This window comes from Microtus pennsylvanicus, chromosome 11, assembly GCF_037038515.1.
Source record: "Microtus pennsylvanicus isolate mMicPen1 chromosome 11, mMicPen1.hap1, whole genome shotgun sequence".
Lineage (NCBI taxonomy): Eukaryota > Metazoa > Chordata > Mammalia > Rodentia > Cricetidae > Microtus > Microtus pennsylvanicus.
In genome coordinates, this window is record NC_134589.1 from 62,343,572 (window position 1) to 62,356,315 (window position 12,744).

At 48.4% G+C, this 12,744-nt stretch overlaps 1 protein-coding gene across 43 annotated transcripts in view; it reads left to right on the top strand.

Moving 5' to 3' along the window:
- The window catches only part of Obscn (obscurin, cytoskeletal calmodulin and titin-interacting RhoGEF), a 146,239-nt gene that overhangs the window by 43,421 nt on the left and 90,074 nt on the right, over positions 1-12,744 (top strand). For 40 of the 43 annotated variants that reach the window (XM_075992403.1, XM_075992406.1, XM_075992405.1 and 37 more), the window contains 3 exons: positions 7,154-7,429; positions 7,945-8,220; positions 11,882-12,157. The exons of 1 other annotated variant lie outside the window; for it this stretch is intronic. In XM_075992403.1, coding sequence (XP_075848518.1) covers positions 7,154-7,429; positions 7,945-8,220; positions 11,882-12,157 — 828 coding nt within the window. The remainder of the gene's footprint in view (positions 1-7,153; positions 7,430-7,944; positions 8,221-11,881; positions 12,158-12,744) is intronic. 2 more of the 43 variants (XM_075992412.1, XM_075992427.1) reach the window with 2 other exon arrangements.

The window sequence follows — 12,744 nt, forward strand, 5'->3', positions numbered from 1 at the left end:
TTATTAGTTCCCGTGCTTTATTGCACAGTAAGATGATGATAGTTCATAATAATGTGCAATGCATTTCCAAACAGCTAAGAGGATTTAAAATGTTCTCACCACAAGGAAATGATGAACAGTTGGTGCAGTAGATATGTTAATTACCATGTTTGATTACAATGTAGACAGGTTATTGAAACATTGCATTGCATCCAATAGTTTATCATTTATTGATTAAAAATAAAAAAGAGGAACCAGTCAGATGGGTCAGAGGTTCTTTCTTATTTTTTAAAGATTTGTTTATTTATTTAATGCATACCAATGCTCTATCTGCATGTACGACATCATGCCAGAAGAAGGCCTCAGATCCTGCTATAGATGGTTGTGAGCCACCATGTGGCTGCTGGAAATTGAACTCAGGATTTCTGAAAGAGCAGCCAGTGACTTAACCACTGAGCCATCTTTCCATCCCTGGGTCAGAGGTTCTTGCCACCAAGTCTGATGGCATGAGAGTTTGATCCCGGGACCGAGTGAGTCAGTCCCTCCTATCTGAGGCCCTAAGACCTCAGTACCTCCACATCAAGGACCAAATTCCTATCACATGAATCGTGGGAAACACACGATATCTCAACAAAGCACAGGAGGAAGAATCAGGTGACTGAAGTAATAATGTACGATGTGCTCAAAAATAGCTCGAGAAAAGCATTCCAAATATTTTACCATAGAAAACGTGGAAATGGTTCTTAGTTTTAATTGTCAACTTGGTACAACCAGGAGTCTCTTGGGAGGAGGCATTGCCCAGAACAGATTGTGTGTGACCACGTCTATGAGGAACGGTTTTGGTTGATAATTGATGTGAGAGGATCCAGCCCACTGTGGGTAGCACCATCCCTATGTAGGTGGCCTGAGCTATGTAAAACAGCTAGGCAATGGAGCTAGACAGTGAGCCGCGTTCCTCCGTAGCTTCTGCTCCAGGTCCTGTTCAAGCTCTTACCCTGTTTTTCCTCAGTGGTCGTTGTGACATAAAAGTGTGAGCGGAAGCCAAATAACCCTTTCCTCTCCAAGTTGCTTTCAGTCATGGTGTTTATCACAGAAAGCAAACCCGAATATGATGAATATTTTATCTAATTTGTCTTAGCAGTTTCATGCTGTAACATCCATATATCAATATGCCATACTGTGCCCCATAAATGTGTATGAAAGCTTTTAGATACAGTAGAGGACACTTAGATGGAAATTGTTCTTTGAGGCATTAGGATTTATTTAAACCATGGACAGACAGACAGGCAGACATATAAAAAACAGCTTGGTAGGCGCTCTGAAGAGAGTTCAGGCTGTAGTACTGGAGACAGACAACATGGTGGATGCTCTGCAGAGGAATCGGGGTCCACATGGCAGAAAGGGGCGTGGTAGAAGGGGGCGTCCCTACTTACAGCTCTTTGAGGAAGAGGAAAGTCTTACAGCAGGTGCCTGCAACCACACAGAGGTAGGAAAAGAACTAGGGGCAGACGGCATGACAACCAACCGCCCCTGGGATGAAGGTGAGAAACCCTGCACCTGCAGTCCCTCAGCTAGCGTCTTACAGACAGTGTCTCAGTGGGGAGCCTGCCAGTGTCTCTGAGAGGGGAAAGCTGCTGTGCAGTGTGGTGGCCCGGCCAGCAGCTGGATTCCTACATACACGTGTATAATGCACAGTTATGATTCCAAGTTAAAATATTAGTAAAACCCAAGTCATTATGTAGAAAGCATTTCTTTCCATTGTCTGGTGGAACACCTTCTGGTGGAACACCTTCTGGTGGAACACCTTCTGGTGGAACACCTTCTGGTGGAACACTTTCTGGTGGAACACCTTCTGGTGGAACACCTTCTGGTGGAACACCTTCTGGTGGAACACCTTCTGGTGGAACACTTTCTGGTGGAACACCTTCTGGTGGAACACCTTCTGGTGGAACACTTTCTGGTGGAACACCTTCTGGTGGAACACCTTCTGGTGGAACACCTTCTGGTGGAACACCTTCTGGTGGAACACTTTCTGGTGGAACACCTTCTGGTGGAACACCTTCTGGTGGAACACCTTCTGGTGGAACACCTTCTGGTGGAACACCTTCTGGTGGAACACCTTCTGGTGGAACACCTTCTGGTGGAACACTTTCTGGTGGAACACCTTCTGGTGGAACACCTTCTGGTGGAACACCTTCTGGTGGAACACCTTCTGGTGGAACACTTTCTGGTGGAACACTTTCTGGTGGAACACTTTCTGGTGGAACACCTTCTGGTGGAACACCTTCTGGTGGAACACTTTCTGGTGGAACACTTTCTGGTGGAAGACCTTCTGGTGGAACACTTTCTGGTGGAACACTTTCTGGTGGAACACCTTCTGGTGGAACACCTTCTGGTGGAACACCTTCTGGTGGAACACTTTCTGGTGGAACACTTTCTGGTGGAAGACCTTCTGGTGGAACACTTTCTGGTGGAACACTTTCTGGTGGAACACTTTCTGGTGGAACACCTTCTGGTGGAACACCTTCTGGTGGAACACCTTCTGGTGGAAGGTGGGATTTTAAAAGACAACACAAAAAGTCTGTTTCTACTTCTAAATCTAAAAGGGATTCTTTTTTAAAAAAATACATATTTATTATGCATATAGTGTTCTGCCTGCATGTCTGCCTGCACACCAGAGAGGGCACCAGATCTCATGACAGGTGGTTGTGAGTCATCATGTGGCTGTCGGGAATTGAACTCAGAACCTTTGGAAGAGCAGTCAGTGCTCTTACCCTCTGAAACATCTCTCCAGCCCTAAAAGGGATTCTTAAGACATCCATGGGGGAAGAGTTATTACATGTTTTTGGAAGATAGTAAGAAGACCAAAGTGCATAGAAATCCATGGGAGACGCGAATATATTTATGTCTGATAAAAATCCAAGTGCATGTCTTACTTTAGGGAGTTGGAAGTTAAGAAGATTTGAGGAGACAAGTGTGACCACACAAAGTGGGGTGTCACACAGGTAGCTGCCATACTTGAGAACTCTCATAAACCAACAAACAGAACAGGAACCGTGACCAGACTTGTGAACAAAATAATTGCCTTTTCTTTTATTGGCAGGGGACTTGGCTCACCAGGTAAAGCCACCCGCTGCTAAGCCTGGCATATTAAGTTCAATCTCTAGAACCCACATGGTGCGGGAGAACTCTAAATTGTGCTCTAACCTACACACACACACACACTGTGGAATGTGCGTGCATGTACACACACACACACACACACAAATACACATTAAGTAAATGTAAAAAAGGCAAATCACTTAAAAACACATGTAAACAAGGGATAGTATAGACAGAAGTGCTAACTTAGTAATTTCTGTATTAAAAAATTAGCCCAGGCCAGGCAGTGGAGGCACACGCCTTTAATCCCAGCACTTGGGAGGCAGAGGCAGGCGGATCTCTGTGAGTTCGAGGCCAGCCTGGTCTACAAGAGCTAGTTCCAGGACAGGAACCAAAAGCTACGGAGAAACCCTGTCTTTAAAATCAAAAAAAAAAAAAAAAAAAAAGAAAAAAGAAAAGAAAAAGAAAAAAAGAAAAAAAATTAGCCCAGGAACTCACAGCTCACTCAAAGTGAGTGTCGGGTGGCACAAGAGCCCAAGTCCCTGAGAGGATGACTACAGTCGCCTTCGAGCATTCTGGGAGTTATCTGTTCTGTGCTTTCAGCTATATCCCCTTAGAGAACAGAAAAGGAAGAAGACCCTTTAGCTCTGCGTATTTAGACAGCACAGCATACTAAAGTCCGGCCAGAAGAGAAGAACTCATATTTTAGATCAGTCTATTATGAATATCAAGGACAATTTGTGAGACACAGTAGGAGTGAGCTGAACTCAGGGCCACCAACAGGGTCATACCCTGTGAGGAGATTTCTAGCCCAGGAACATCGGTCTGGAATGTTGCAAAATGAGTACAGGCTGATCTTATCTGAGTGACCCAAATGTGAAATTATCTCAATAAGGGCAGAACAAAGGATAAAACTCAGCAATGTGAATTAGAAAGAAGCTTTTGACAAAATTTATCATCGGCCATGCCATAAGATTCGTAACAAATGTCTTTAAGCAGACTGTTTCTAGGCGTGGCCAGCAGTGCTGCGTGCGCATCGAGGGCTGCGGTGCTCTGCTCCGAGATCAGCAGCAGCATGAAGAGGCCAGCTGTCAGCCAGAACACCCCACAGCATAAGTAGCCAGAACACCCCACAAAAGGCACAAAAGTTAGGAAAAGAATACCCCAACAGAGTCATAGAGGGTAACATTTATTCAAAAGATAAATGAATAGCTTTAGTAGCAATTGAGGAAGAATCCTGCACACAAAGGCCAGTATGAAGAACACCCCTCACCATCTACTAGCAATGAGCATGTTGCAAAATGTGTTTAAAGCTTTAAGTGTTAAAAGCGTCATGTTCATAATACCAAGTCTGATACCACACGTGGAGAGACTGGCTGTGGATCACTAAACATTTTTTGGAGAGACAGCAAGCTCTACACAGATGGATGGAAATAAGATGGATTTTGCAGGTGTCCAGTCGCTGTGGGATGCGTTGAAAGTGACTGAATTTCTCAAGTGAGTTACAGCCAGCCCACTTGTGAGGAGAGCTGGTGGTGAAGAGTCGCCGTGTTAGGTACAGGACCGCCACAGAGATACTGGATGTCTTTAGTTAGAGAACAACATGGCTGGAGAGATGATGGCTCTGTGGTCTGGAGCATTTGCTGCACTTCCAGAGGACCCAGTTCAATTCTGAGCACCTACATGGTAGCTCAAGGCCATCAGTTAACTCCAGTGTGGTGGGTATATGGTGCCCTCTTCTGGCACCTATTGGTTCTGCATGCATATAGTGCCCTGACAAACATGCAGGTAAAAATACCCCCTTCCCCCCCCCCCCCCCACAGTGGACAGGATTGTAGCTGATTTATTTGTAATTCTAGAATTGGACAGCTATTTAGTTCAGGGAAAGTTCTGCCCCAGAACACAGGCAGCTTATATTAACAGTCAGAGAAGAGGGAGCCACACATATCAAAGGGAGGTAAGGTGGAGACAGCCGGATTGCTTTCAGCGGGTGCCTGTCTTGTCACAAGAGTAACTTATAGCCTGATCACTTTAAGATAAATTAGAGTTGAACAACAGCAGCACAATCCTCTAGACCAGATTTAATACAAGGAGACAACATATTCTCAATGCAAGAGTGGTTAACAGATAACAAGAACATATATGCATGCAGAAGGAGGTGTTTTAGTTACTCTTCTGTTGCTGTGAAGAGACACCGTGACCAAGACAACCTCGAAAAGAAATCATTTAATCTGGGGGACACAGAGGATTAGAGTCCATGGCCATCATCATGGGGAGTGTGGCAGCAGGCAGGTGTGGCGCTGGAACAGTAGTTGAGAGTTTATATGTTATATGCAAGTTGGAGACAGAGAGATTGAAACTTGCCCTGGTGTGGGCTTTTGAAACCTCAAAGACAATTCCCGTGACACAGAGGCCCCCAACAAGGCCACGCCCCCTAATCCTTCTCAAGCAGTTCCACCAACTGGGAACCAGACATTCCAGTATATCAGCCTCTGGGGCCAGCCTCACAGAGAGCATCACAGAGAGCAGTGTCCATATGCCACCCCCTTAGCTCTCTACATTGGTGTGGAGTTTGTAGAAAGAGACAGCATCTGCACAAACAGCACGTGGACCATCCTACTGCGCGTGGGAAATACTGTATGGTTAGCATCTGCACAAACAGCACGTGGACCATCCTACTGCGCGTGGGAAATACTGTATGGTTAGCATCTGCACAAACAGCACGTGGACCATCCTACTGTGCGTGGGAAAGACTGTATGTTAGCATAGCACAAACAGCACGTGGACCATCCTACTGCGCGTGGGAAATACTGTATGGTTAGCATCTGCACAAACAGCACGTGGACCATCCTACTGTGCGTGGGAAAGACTGTATGGTTAGCATAGTACAAACAGCACGTGGACCATCCTACTGTGTGTGGGAAAGACTGTATGTTAGCATAGTACAAACAGCACGCGGACCATCCTACTGCGCGTGGGAAATACTGTATGGTTAGCATCTGCACAAACAGCACGTGGACCATCCTACTGTGCGTGGGAAAGACTGTATGTTAGCATAGTACAAACAGCACGTGGACCATCCTACTGTGCGTGGGAAAGACTGTATGGTTAGCATAGCACAAACAGCACGTGGACCATCCTACTGTGCGTGGAAAATACTGTATGTTAGCATAGTACAAACAGCACGTGGACCATCCTACTGTGCGTGGGAAAGACTGTTGGGTTAGTATCTGCACAAATAGCACGTGGACCATCCTACTGTGCGTGGGAAAGACTGTACAGTTAGCATAGCAGCTCAGACCCCATGATCGAGTCCAGATGGGCCACAAGAAAAGACAGAAAGTGACAGTGTGAAAGCTGAAGGTGATGTCATGGTTGCTCTAGGGCAGGCACGGGGAGCGTTCCAGGAATGCAGGTGTTCTCATCAAAACCCACGCTGGGTTCTCGGGAGCACGTGGAAACTGAGCACGCTGACTTAGAAGGACCTTTAGCAGAGCCGTGGATACACTGAGGAAAACCGAGGGCAGCCCTCTCCCACGGTTAGCCAAATTAATAACATGTCACCATCCAGTGAACCGAGGCGTGAGCAAGAACCTTGAGTTAGGACAGCACAGTGCACCTGTGAAAGATCAGAGGCTTGCCACCATCGGGACCTGGCAGTAAGGGCCGTGTGTGGTCCAGGCTCCCCTGCAGATGCAGGGTCTGGTGATGGTTGAAGTGGGACAGGGCATGTCCTTGTGAGACTCAGACCTTGTGAGAACACACCCTTACATGACCTATGGGAGACCCTTCATTGTCAGGGAGGAGCAAGGGGACAAATGTCATGACCCTCAGACTTTCCAGGATGGGCCTAGGAACGGGCACAACAACTCTCCCAGAACAGCCTATGTAGCAGTGGCAAGCTGTGTGCATCTATTTTGGTTCTGTTCTGAGAGGGACCATGGTTTCCTCTTGGTTCAGCCAGTGACAAGCCCGGACAATGCTCTGTCCTCCACCTGTCCCATCCAGTACTTTCACCCATGCGGCCTTCCTCTTGGATTACATCTCTGACCCTGTGCATCCCTTTCTCCAGAGCCCAAGGTGGTGTTTGCCAAGGAGCAGCAGGCTCGCAGTGAGGTGAAGACAGAGGCAGGCGCCAGTGCCACACTGAGCTGCACGGTGGCTCAGGCCCAGACTGAGGTGACCTGGTTCAAGGACGGGAAGAAGCTGAGCTCTGGCTCGAAGGTTCGAGTGGAGGCCTCGGGCTGCGAGAGGAGGCTGGTGGTGCAGCAGGCGGGCAAGGCGGATGCTGGGGAGTACAGCTGCGAGGCCGGGGGACAGAAGGTCTCCTTCCATCTGGATGTCACAGGTGGGTGTTGTGATACTAAGTTGGCCTTTTGGGGGTTCAGTGCCTGGCTCATGCCCAGGGCTGGCTCTGTGTTCTTGTGTCACACACTGTCTCTTCACATCCCCCCTTTCTCATCTGCATGGTTAGTGCAGCATCGAGCAGGACACTGACCAGCAAGGGTGTCCCAGGAATGTCCTCTCCTCCCTGGCTACCTGGAGAGATGTTCCCAGGTTGGGGAGTTTCATCTTTGTCATGTTTTTGTTCCTTCCTGGAGCCTTCCTGATGTTGCTTGGGTCCATCTTTTTGACCAGAGTGAGGCCAGGTGGTCTCACTTGGGGTCTGAGTCCAGGCTGCATTGTGATGCATAGTGTGGAGGAACTGTGGTTTCATGCTGGGAGGTGCTCAGACTTCTCCTGGGCACAGTGAGCGCTGTGTCTGGAGGGTGTTCTGCTCTCCTGCTGCCCCATGCAGATCTCTGTGTGACTGTCCTGACCTGGATCATGTCTCTGATCCTGTGCATCCCTATCTGTCCCCAGAGCCCAAGGTAGTGTTTGCCAAGGAGCAGCAGGCTCGCAGCGAGGTGAAGGCAGAGGCAGGGGCCAGTGCCACACTGAGCTGCACGGTGGCCCAGGCCCAGACTGAGGTGACCTGGTTCAAGGACGGGAAGAAGCTGAGCTCCAGCTCGAAGGTTCGAGTGGAGGCCTCGGGCTGCGAGAGGAGGCTGGTGGTGCAGCAGGCGGGCAAGGCAGATGCTGGGGAGTACAGCTGCGAGGCCGGGGGACAGAAGGTCTCCTTCCGTCTGGGTGTCACAGGTGGGTGCTGAGACACTAAGTTGGCCTTGTGGGGGTTCAATGCCTGGCTCATGCCCAGGGGCTCCTTCTGTTTGGCTCTGTCTGTTATACATTGTCTCTTAGTGTCTCTCGTCTCCCTTGTGCTGAGCCTGTCCCGGAATGGGACGGATGTCACCCCATGTGCCACTTTCTGTAGGCAGTGTCTGTGTAGAACCAAGAACACAAGGCGAATGGATAAGGAAGGGCCAGTGACCCATGTCTCTGAGCTGTGGGGGTCTTTCTGAAGCCACCGTTATTTTTCTAAGTCAGAATTTTCTGTTTAATATCTTTGAATGAGTTTAATGGGTGTGTTTAGGTTTGGGAATGGCTGCGACACTCATGCCACATCTACAAGCTGTGGAAGACGAGGTGTCTGTCGCAGGAGCAGCTCCACTGGGAAAGCCGGATGCTTCCACAGCACCTTCTTATCAGCTCAGTAACGTGACATTCCCGGCCCGCCTACTGCATGCCTGTGAGCTGACAAGGCTCAAGTGTTGTGGGCAGTGGTGTGGCTCCACACGCTCTGAGGTTTGTTAGTGTAGTGTAGAAAAGGGATGAATGGAAGACCCACTGTGATTTTTTTTGAAAAATTATTTTAAAGGACTGTGATATCATTTAATGTAGGTAAGTTCCCATAATTTCAATAAATTCTTGGCCAATTCCTGAAAACTGACTATAAAGCTTAAGAAAAAAAGTTCTAAACCCCCCAAAACTAAAAAAAAAAAACCCAACAACAACCAACTGAATGGTGATAGCACACACCTTTAATCCCAGCCTTCGGGAGGCAGAGGCAGCTGGAACTCTGTGAATTCGAGGCCAGCTTGGTCTACAGAGTGAGTTTCAGGACAGCCAAGGGTGTTACACAGAGAAACCATGTCTCAAAAAACAAAACAAAGCCGGGCGATGGTGGCGCACGCCTTTAATCCCAGCACTTGGGAGGCAGAGGCAGGCGGATCTCTGTGAGTTCGAGACCAGCCTCGTCTACAGAACTAGTTCCAGGACAGGCTCCAAAGCCACAGAGAAACCCTGTCTCAAAAAACCAACCAACCAAACAAACAAACCAAAAACCAAAATACAAACAAAACAAAACAAATCCTAGGGATTCGAACAGTTCTGTAATCTCTTATTTTATATTTATTTTATTTTATGATTTTAATATATGATATATCTATATTTATATACATAATTGCACACATATTGATTTTGCGGGACAGGGCTTCTCTGTATTTCTCTGGCTGTACTAGAACTCACTCTGTAGACCAGGCTGGCCTTGAACTCAGAGATCTTCCTGCCTCTGTCTCCTGAATGCTGGGATTAAAGGTGTGTGCCACCACCGCCCAGCTAATATATTATATGTTGTGTTTGTGTGATATGTATATGTATGGCAAGTGTGTGTGCATGTTCATGTGTGTGAATATGGGCGTGCGTGTGCCATAGTGCATGTATGGAGGTCAGAGGCCATCCCTGGGTTAAATCCTCTTTAAGGCATAGTCTTTTGTAGTTCACCACGGTGTAGCCAGGCTAGTTGACCCGCAGCTTTCTGAGATCCACCTGTCTCCCCGTAGGAGCACTGGGGTTACAAATGTGTACTACTGCATTCGGCTTGTGTGTGGGTCCTGGGGAATCCCAGCTTTGGTCCTCGTGTGTGCTTGACAAGGACTTTATCTGCAGAGTCATCTACCCTAGTATGCTCCTATAGCCTTTTAAAGAATGCAGCCCTTCTTCAGAGCTTATTCTTATCACAGTGATTCTACCAGAGACTATAAAGGGAATGTGCACTGCCGTGGGCTGCATGTTGACGGGACAGTGTTGACACCAAATGGCAGGCATTCTCTTGTGTGCACTGAAGACGACGTCTGTACAAACATTTGACAAGGTGAACTGAGCTAAGAGTTAGTGTGCAGGGATGGAGGTTGTCACCCAGGAATGCAAGGTCGGTGAAACATAAAAGTGTGAAAGGGAAGAGAACAGTAAGACTTTTTTTTTTTTAAAGAAAGAGAGAAGACTCTGTGCATTTAATAAAAACAGAGCAAAGTGTTTGCTAAAATGTTAGATCATATATCAAAGACAAAGTTTAACGTGCCCTCCTGTTTATTTATTTATTTTAATTTTACGGGTGCATGGGTATTTTGCCTGCATGAATGACTTGTGCTCTACATGGGTGCAGTGCCCACTGAAACCAGAAGAGGGCATCAGATTCTCTGGAACTGGAGTTATAGACAGTTGTTAGATGCCTGTGGGTGCTAGGAATCGAACCTGGGTCCTCTGGATGAACAGCCAGTACTCTTAACTGCTGAGCCATTTCTCCAGCTCAAGAGAGATATTTGTTCCTGATGGCTACCAAAGTGGAGATCTTTTGGTGTTGTCAAAATTGACGTGATGCTTCCAAGGCTCAAGTAGAGCCAAAGGAGTCATGAAGACAGAATACTTCATCTGCTAGATGTCCAAGGTTATTTTGATGCCGTTGTGCTGGAGACAGCTGAATGTCAGTGTAGGTACAGGCAGCAGAGCCAGAAATGGAGTAGGGAGCCTGAAAACAGACCCGGCACCAGTCAGGACTCCTTACTTTGCGTGTGTTTTGACCATGGCCCTGGTTGGAGGCATGAAAAGAAAGTGCCACAGGCAGATGGTGATGTGACCACGCAGCCATCCACATCAGAACAGAAAGTGCATCAGTGACGGATGTGCTCCCTACACCAGAAAGACACTGGCCCCCAGCTGCAGCAGACCCAGTGAACACTATGGGCTGTGTAAGACTGGGAGAATATGAAAGAACACAGATGCCCTCAGCATGAAGGACAACAGCGCTTTTTCTTCACCTGGAGCATTGCATCCCTGTGACCTATGAGATGCCTTTACGTCATCAGAAGATAGCACTCGAGAGGAAAAAGAAAGGCCCGTGGCTGACGGCAAGACACTAGCGCCCAGTACTCAGAGCCTTAGCATGTGAAAATATGCCGTCTGCATAAAAGGGCTGTGAGAAAAGCCTGGCCACACTACTGGTCGCTAAATAAACGTTACACTAAGGGGGACCAAGCACTAACAGCCAAGACCAGACTGGGCTCTTTCTGGAGAGGCATCGGGATAAGGTCTGACCATAGACAGCCAGCCCCTTCCTGATATAGCAGCTGACATCGCTCCTAGCAGGCAAGGGCGTGGGGCCTCAGGGACCCTCAGCCCTGGTAATGCTCTCTGGACAATGCTGTTGGTGGAGTTCTGCTGTCATGGAGGGGTTGAGGCACCAATGCTATGGGCCTGCGGTCCTTCCCTCAAGGATGCTTGTCACAGACACTCTGTCAATGCCCTCCTGCAGTGTTAGTGTCCTATGTGGACGATCTGATTTTTGTTTGTTTTTTGAGACAGGGTTTCTCTGTGTAAAAGCCCTTGCTATCCTGGGACTAGCTCTTGTAGACCAGGCTGGCCTCAGACTCACAGAAATCTGCCTGCTTCTGCCTCAGGAGTGCTGGGCTTAAAGGCATGCGCCACCACCGCCTGGAAGGATAATCTGATTTTGTACTGAGAGGCCCTGGAGTTTCTCTCCTGGGCATAGGCAGTTCTGAACATGGAGGAATTGTCCTCTAGATGACCCAGCAAAGCTGTTTTTCCATGTGGCCTCTGACTCCATGCATCTGTTTGTCCACAGAGCCCAAGGTCGTGTTTGCCAAGGAGCAGCAGGCTCGCAGCGAGGTGAAGGCAGAGGCCGGCGCCAGTGCCACACTGAGCTGCACGCTGGACCAGGCCAAGACTGAGGTGACCTGGTTCAAGGATGGAAAGAAGCTGAGCTCCAGCTCGAAGGTCCGAGTGGAGGCCTCAGGCTGCGAGAGGAGGCTGGTGGTGCAGCAGGCGGGCCAGGCGGATGCTGGGGAGTACAGCTGCGAGGCCGGGGGACAGAAGGTCTCCTTCCGTCTGGACGTCACAGGTAGGTGTTGTGATAGTAAGCCTTGTGTGGAAGAGATGACTGGCCATGACTGATCCTCTGTGCCTTCTGTTAAGTCTGGTCCCTTAGTTCCTTTGTGCATTAGTCCGTGGTTGACCGTGGCTGACCATGGCTGATCGTGGCTGGTCGTAACTGACTGTGGCTGACCCTATGTTCTCCTGTTACGTAATCTCTTCATGTCTCCTCTCTTCCCATTCCCGTGTTTAGTCCAGTGTTGAGCAAGACACAGAATGGGAAGGGTGTCCCAGGAAGGTCCTTTCCTTCTTGAGTACCAGGGGAAATTCATCTTGGGCATGCTTTTGTTCCTGCCTGTGAGCACTGCAGGCACCTTAGCATGCAACTACATAAAGAGTATCTAGAACTGACTGCCAATAGGGCAGAAGCAGGTTAGCCATGGAGTTAAGTGTCACATCCTGGAAGACCACCCCTTAGTGGCCAGAACCAGGAATGGCCCTCCACCTGTGAGGCATCAGGAACTGTAGAGAACCCTCCTGTAGCCTGGTGGGATGTGTGCATGAACTGTGGTTTTGTGTCAAGAGGTACTAGGACTTCCTAACCCCTCAAGTGTG